The following is a 6,969-nucleotide window of genomic DNA, read 5'->3' as shown; positions in this document are numbered from 1 at the left end:
AGAGTCTGTACTATGATGGAGGCGTTAGTCTGTACTATGATGGGTTAGTCTGTACTTATGATGGGGTTAGTCTGTACTATGATGGGGTTAGTCTGTACTATATGATGGGGTTAGTCCTGTACTATGATGGGGTTAGTCTGTACTTATGATGGGGTTAGTCTGTACTATGATGGGGTTAGTCTGTACTATGATTGTGCGTTAGTCTGCTACTATGATGGGGTTAGTCTGTACAGACTGTTGGTTAGTTAGTACAGACTAACTAACCCCAACACATAGTACAGACTGTTGGGGTCAGTCTGTACGACGACGCGCCGGGTGTTGTGTGATGTGTTGGGTTGGAGGTTAGTCTGTAACATGTGTTTCAGCATGCCCAACGAGGACGTGGAGAGAATGCTGCTAGGCAACAAGTGTGACATGGAGGACAAGAGGGTGGTACCAAAAAGCCAAGGGAGAGCAGGTAAGACAAACTATAATTTCAATAGGCTCCATTGTGTTTTAACAGTAGACACGCCTTTCAGCCTGTCAGGAGACGTTGCCAGGCGTCGCCTTTAGCATCAGATGCATGATCAACCTGCAATGTGCAGCAAACGCAAGACCAACGCTTGATATTATATAATAAATGGTGCAGTAACTTATCTAGGATTCATTGCATGAAGAAATATTTGTGGAAATATATATATTTAAATAAAATATATATAGTTATTTTTTAATACTAAATGATATGTTTGTATATTCTATCAATCAAATGTATTTAAAATCCCTTCTTACAATCAGTGATATCTCAAAGTGCTGTACAGAAAACCCAGTCTAAAACCCAAACAGCAAGCAATGCAGGTTAAGAAGCACGGTGGCTAGGAAAAACTCCTTAGAAAGGCCGTAACCTAGGAAGAAACTAGAGAGGAACCAGCTCTGAGGGGTGGCAGTCCCCCTCTGGCTGTGCCGGGTGGAGATTATAACAGAACATGGCCAAAATGTTCATAAATGACCAGCAGGGTCAAATAATAATAATCACAGTGGTTGTCGAGGGTGCAACAGGTCAGCACCTCAGGAGTAAATGTCAGTTGGCTTTTCATAGCCAATCATTCAGAGTATCTCTACCGCTCCTGCTGTCTGTAGAGAGTTGAAAACAGCAGGTCTGGGACAAGTTAGCACGTCCAGTGAACAGGTCAGGGTTCCACAGCCGCAGGCAGAACAGTTGAAACTGGAGCAGCAGCACGACCAGGTGGACTGGGGACAGCAAGGAGTCATCAGGCCAGGTAGTCCTGAGGCATGGTCCTAGGGCTCAAGTCTTCCGAGAGAAAGAGAGAGAATTAGAGAGAGCCGTCTTAAATTCACACAGTACACCGGATAAGACAGGAGAAATACTCCAGATATAACAGACTGACCCTAGCCCCCCGACACAAACTATTGCAGGCAGCATAATTACTGGAGGCTGAGACAGGAGGGGTCGGGAGACACTGTGGCACCGTCTGACGATACCGCCAGACAGGGCCAAACAGGCAGGATATAACCCCACCCACTTTGCCAAAACACAGCCCCCGCACCACTAGAGGGATATCTTCAATCACCAACTTACTATCCTGAGACAAAGCCGAGTATAGCACATGAAGACCTCCCCCACGCCACAAACCCGAGGTGGGGGGGGCGCCAACCCGGACAGGAAGACCACGTCAGTGACTCAACCCACTCAAGTGACGCACCCCTTCTAGGGACGGCATGGAAGAGCACCAGTAAGCCAGTGACTCAGCCCCTGTAATAGCGAATCCCAGTGGAKAGAGGGGAACCGGCCAGGCAGAGACAGCAAGGGCGGTTCTTTGCTCCAGAGCCTTTCCGTTCACCTTCACACTCCTGGGCCAGACTACACTCAGTCATAGGACCTACTGAGGAGATGATTCTTCAGTAAAGAGTTAAAGGTTGAGACCGAGTGCGTCTCTCACATGGGTAGGCAGACCATTCCATATAAATGGAGCTCTATAGGAGAAAGCCCTGCCTCCAGCAGTTTGCTTAGAAATTCTAGGACAATTAGGAGGCCTGCGTCTTGTGACCGTAGCGTACGTGTAGGTATGTACGGCAGGACCAAATCGGAAAGATAGGTAGGAGCAAGCCCATGTAATGGGCCTAAACAAAACACCATTGCATGAACAACTGTAAAGAAATAGCATATTTTACGTTTGTTATGTTTGCAAATGTTTGCTTAGTAGCCAAATCAATGCTGCTGYGGGAGTGGTATTGTGCTGAATGCAGGAATCTTCTTGGAAAAAGTGACATTTGGAAATAGAGCTGCACCTATTGAATTATGAGTTATTTGACAACGGTACGTGTTATAAAAAAGGCAGAAAATGCTCTTTCAGATTTCTATATAGAAATCAGTGTTTTATCTGCATGTGACTTTGAAGGAGGATTTGATACTGTGATGCTCTTTTCTCTGCATCTGTCTAAGATGCACCCATCTCTTCATGTACAATTTGACAGCTGATAATTTTGTCACTCATCAGATTATTGTCCATTTAATCTCGTCTATAGGCTAACTCTTTTTATGTGTGGAATTGTTTTCGGTGTAGTTTTGATTGGCTGGATATGCAGGCCGACTGGCATCGTTTGATTGGCTGGATATGCAGGCCGACTGGCATCGTTTGATTGGCTGGATATGCAGGCCGACTGGCATCGTTTGATTCCCGCTCATCAACTTGGATAAAGTCAAGGATATGTTTTGCATTATTCTAAAGGCCTTCTGCAACAAGTAGCCTGTTCATTTCCCTTACAATAAATTAGGATAGTAGTGGAATTACAGTAAATAATTTCCCTACATAAATTAGATTAGTCGTGGAAATTACAGTAATAATTTCCCTACAATAATTACGATATAGTTAGTGAATTACAGTAAATCATTTCCCCTACAATAAATTAGAGAGTAGGTAATGTACAGTAAATCATTCCCCTAAAAAATTAGATTATAGTGGAATTACAGTAAATCATTCCCCTACAATAAATTAATAGTAGTGGAATTACAGTAAATAATTCCCCTACAATAAATTAGATTAGTAGTGAATTACAGTAAATAATTCCCTACAATAAATTAGATTAGTAGTGGAATTACAGTAAATCATTTCCCCTACAATAAATTAGATTAGTAGTGAATTAGAGTAAATAAACAGTCCTGAAACAGTTTCTTTTTACAAAGTAAAAGATAATTATTATTCCGCAAGGCGAGCTTCAAAAAGATAATGTTATCATTCCGCAAGGCAACTGTCAAACGTAAAAATAATGTTATCATTCCCGCAAGGGAACTGTCAAAACGTAAAAAAATGTTATCATTCCGCAAGCGACTGTCAAACGTAAAGATAATTATCATTCCGCAAGGCGACACTGTCAAAACGTAAAAGATAATGTTATCATCCGCAAGGCGAGCTGTCAAAAACATAATGTATCATTCCGCAAGGCGAGCTGTCAAAAAGATAATGTTATCATTCCGCAAGCGAGCTGTCAAAAAAATAATTTTATCATCCGCAAGGCGAGCGTCAAAAAGATAATTTATCATTCCGCAAGCGCAGCGGTCAAAAAGATAATGTTATCATTCCGCAAGGCGAACTGTCAAAACATAAAAGATAATGTTATCATTCCGCAAGCGAGCGTCAACGAAACGATAATGTTATCATTCCGCAAGGCGAGCGTCAAAACGATAATTCATTCGCAAGGCGAGCGCAAAACATAATGTTCATTCCGCAAGGCGAGCGGGTCAAAAAGATAATTATCATTCCGCAAGCGAGCTGTCAAAACGTAAATGTTATCATCCCAAGCGAGCGTCTAAAGTATTATCATTCCGCAACGCAAAGCGGCAAAAAGATAATGTATCATTCCGCAAGCGAACTGTCAAAACGTAAAAGATAACGTTATCATTCTGCAAGGCGAGCTGTCAAATTATTAACATGAGCGCAACGCTGATAAACAGCATACACAACTCATAACTGTTTTCTAATTAAATCAACCTATCATCATTAGGCTCATTTTAAATTAGATTTGAAGCAAACCTGCACAATTATTGCCCATTCGTCATTTGTCATCATTCAGTGGGCTAGCATCGTTTGCTTCGCTGGATAGTCAAGGATATGTTTTGCGTTGTTCTATTTTTCTGAAGGTCTACTGCAACATGTAGCATATGTTTGTTTCCCTTACATTTGTAATAGAGTTATAGTAATTAAAACAGTCCTGTCCTCTTCGCTCTCTCTACAGATTGCCAAGAACATGGTATTAGGTTTTTTGAGACGAGTGCCAAGGCCAACATCAGCATCGAGAAGGCTTTCCTCACGCTAGCAGAAGACATCCTCAGAAAGGTTGGTGGTGTGTGTATCTCTAGCATGTGTGTATGTACAGTACCAGTAAAAGGCTGGACACACCTACTCATTCCAGGGTTTTTCTTTATTTTACTTTTTTCTACATTGTGGAATATTAGTGACGACATCAAAACTATGAAATAACACATATGGAATCATGTAGTAACCAACAAACTGTTAAACAAATCAAAATATATTTTTTCGATTCTTCAAGGTAGCCACCCTTTGCCTTGATGACAGTTTTGCACACTCTTGGCATTCTCTCAACCAGCTTCATGAGTTAGTCACCTGGAATAGGTGCGCCTTGTTAAAAGTTAATTTGTGGATCTGCAGTCCAAATAAATGCTTCACAGAGTTCAAGGAGACTGCATGAATCAGGCCTTCATGGTCGAATTGCTGCAAAGAAAACACTACTAAAGGACACCAATAATAATAATAAGAGATTTGCTTGGGCCAAAAAACACGAGCATTGGACATTTGACCGGTGGAAATATGTCCTTTGGTCCAAATGTGCTATTTTTGGTTCCAATCGACGTGTTTGTGAGACGCAGAGTAAGTGAACGGATGATCTCCGCATGTGTGGTTCCAACAGTGAAGCATGGAGGAGGAGGTGTGATGGTGCTTTGCTGGTGACACTGTCGTGATTTATTTAAGCGGGAAGGCACACTTAACCAGCATGGCTACCACAGCATTCTGCAGTGATACGCCATCCCATCTGGTTTGCACTTAGTGGGACTATCATTTGTTTTTTAACAGGACAATGACCCAACACACCTCCAGGCTGTGTAAGGAGTTCCCACATATGCTGAGCACTTGGTTGGCCGCGTTTCCTTCACTCTGAGGTCCAACTCATCCCAAACCATCCAAATTGGGTTGAGGTCAGGTGATTGTGGAGACCAGGTCATCTGATGCAGCACTCCATCACTCTACTTCTTGGTCAAATATCCCTTCAAGACTGTTGGAAAAGCATTCCWCATGAAGCTGGTTGAGAGAATGCAAAGTTGTCTAGGCAAAGGGTGGCTACTTTCAACAATCTCAAATCTAAAATATATTTTGTTTCTTTAACACATTTTTGGTTACTACATGATTCCCTGTGTTTCGTAGCTTTGATGTCTTCACTATTATTCTACAATGTAGAAAATAGTCCAAATGAATCGGTAGGTGTGTCCAAACCTTTGACTGGTACTGTATATGTGATGATGGTGGTGTAAGTAATGTTTGTATGTATAATGTGTGTGTTGCAGACGCCCGTCAAAGAGCCCAACAGTGAAAACGTGGACATCAGCGGTGGGAGTGGAGTCACAGGATGGAAGAGCAAGTGCTGCAGTTAGAATAGAACAGCCCTCTGTCCTCCCTCACACACTGACATGCACACTCTTTATCTCTAATAGCTAACTCTCTAACACTCATCCCTCTATCTGTTGTCATCAATTCTCTTGTGTGAGTGAAAGTGTGTCAACTTTTTAATCTTTCTTTGGCTGAGGCCGCCTGGTCCCTCACCTTTCTTTGGCTGAGCCGCCTGGTCCCTCACCTTTCCTTTGGCTGAGGCGCCTGGTCCCTCACCTTTCCTTTGGCTGAGGCGCCTGGTCCCCCCTTCCTTGACGCCCTCCCCTCACCTTTCCTTTGCCGCCTGGTCCCCTCACCTTTCCTTTGGCTGAGGCCCTGGTCCCTCACTTTCTTGCCGCCTGGTCCCCTCACCTTTCCTTGCCGCCTGGTCCCTCACCTTTCCTTTGGCTGAGGCCGCCTGGTCCCTCACCTTTCCTTTGACTGAGGCCGCCTGGTCCTCACCTTTCCTTTCTGCCGCCTGGTCCCTCACCTTTCCTTTGGCTGAGGCCGCCTGGTCCCTCACCTTGCCTTGACCGCCTGGTCCCTCACTTTCCTTGCGCCTGGTCCCCTCACCTTTCCTTTGGCTGAGCCGCCTGGTCCCTCACCTTTCCTTTGGCTGAGGCCGCCTGGTCCCCTCACCTTTCCTTGCCGCCTGGTCCCCTCACCTTTCCTTTGGCTGAGGCGCCTGGTCCCCTCACCTTTCCTTTGGCTGAGGCCGCCTGGTCCCTCACCTTTCCTTGGCTGAGGCCGCCTGGTCCCCTCACCTTTCCTTGGTGAGCCGCCTGGTCCCCTCACCTTTCCTTTGCTGAGGCCGCCTGTCCCCTCACCTTTCCTTTGGCTGAGCCCTGGTCCCCTCACCTTTCCTTGCCGCCTGGTCCCCTCACCCTTTCCTGCCGCCTGGTCCCCTCACCTTTCCTTTGCTGAGGCCGCCTTGGTCCCCTCACCTTTTCCTTTGGCTGAGGCCGCCTGGTCCCCTCACCTTTCCTTTGGCTGAGGCCGCCTGCGTCCCTCACCTTTCCTTGCCGCTGGTCCCCTCACCTTTCCTTGCCGCCTGGTCCCCTCACCTTTCCTTTGGCTGAGGCCGCCTGGTCCCCTCTACCTTTCCTTGCCGCCTGTCCCCTCACCTTTCTTTGGCTGAGCCGCCTGGTCCCCTCACCTTTCCTTGGCTGAGGCCGCCTGGTCCCCTCACCTTCCTTTGGCTGAGGCCGCCTGGTTCCCCTTCACCTTTTCCCTTTGGCTGAGGCCGCCTGGTCCCCCTCACCTTTCCTTTGGCTGAGGCCGCCTGGTCCCCTCACCTTTTCTCCTCTTTGGG

General features: G+C 45.7%; 1 protein-coding gene and 2 long non-coding RNA genes across 5 annotated transcripts in view; 2 read left to right on the top strand and 1 right to left on the bottom strand.

Moving 5' to 3' along the window:
- The first annotated feature begins 351 nt into the window (after positions 1-351).
- LOC112072180 (ras-related protein Rab-10-like) lies at positions 352-5,926 on the top strand. The gene is made up of 3 exons (XM_024139603.2): positions 352-457; positions 4,231-4,331; positions 5,576-5,926. Exons 1-3 carry the CDS (start codon positions 355-357, stop codon positions 5,660-5,662), a joined length of 291 nt encoding a protein of 96 aa, XP_023995371.1. The 5' UTR covers positions 352-354; the 3' UTR covers positions 5,663-5,926.
- Positions 5,927-6,256: 330 nt separating this feature from the next.
- LOC139024766 (uncharacterized) lies at positions 6,257-6,745 on the top strand. Its single transcript, XR_011476131.1, has 2 exons — positions 6,257-6,338; positions 6,619-6,745. It is a non-coding gene; the product is annotated as an uncharacterized lncRNA (long non-coding RNA).
- Positions 6,584-6,969, bottom strand: part of LOC112072182 (uncharacterized) — a 2,666-nt gene continuing 2,280 nt past the window's right edge. For 2 of the 3 annotated variants that reach the window (XR_002894268.2, XR_011476129.1), the window contains 3 exons: positions 6,919-6,952; positions 6,709-6,781; positions 6,584-6,657 (listed from right to left, as the gene is read on the bottom strand). This is a non-coding gene — a long non-coding RNA (uncharacterized lncRNA). Of the gene's footprint in view, positions 6,658-6,708; positions 6,782-6,813; positions 6,843-6,918; positions 6,953-6,969 lie in introns of those variants that run through there. The other variant, XR_011476130.1, reaches the window with a different exon arrangement.

This window comes from Salvelinus sp. IW2-2015, unplaced genomic scaffold (assembly GCF_002910315.2).
Source record: "Salvelinus sp. IW2-2015 unplaced genomic scaffold, ASM291031v2 Un_scaffold1850, whole genome shotgun sequence".
In the NCBI taxonomy this organism is placed as follows: domain Eukaryota; kingdom Metazoa; phylum Chordata; class Actinopteri; order Salmoniformes; family Salmonidae; genus Salvelinus; species Salvelinus sp. IW2-2015.
This window is presented reverse-complemented; position numbering and strand designations above follow the sequence as displayed.

Excerpts from the sequence above, each read along its gene's own strand:
- LOC112072180 (XM_024139603.2), top strand. The coding sequence starts at position 355 with ATGTGTTTCAGCATGCCCAACGAGGACGTGGAGAGAATGCTGCTAGGC. Across the intron at positions 458-4,230 it reads AAAAAGCCAAGGGAGAGCAG|ATTGCCAAGAACATGGTATT; the intron begins GTAAGACAAACT and ends CTCTCTCTACAG. Across the intron at positions 4,332-5,575 it reads CAGAAGACATCCTCAGAAAG|ACGCCCGTCAAAGAGCCCAA; the intron begins GTTGGTGGTGTG and ends TGTGTGTTGCAG.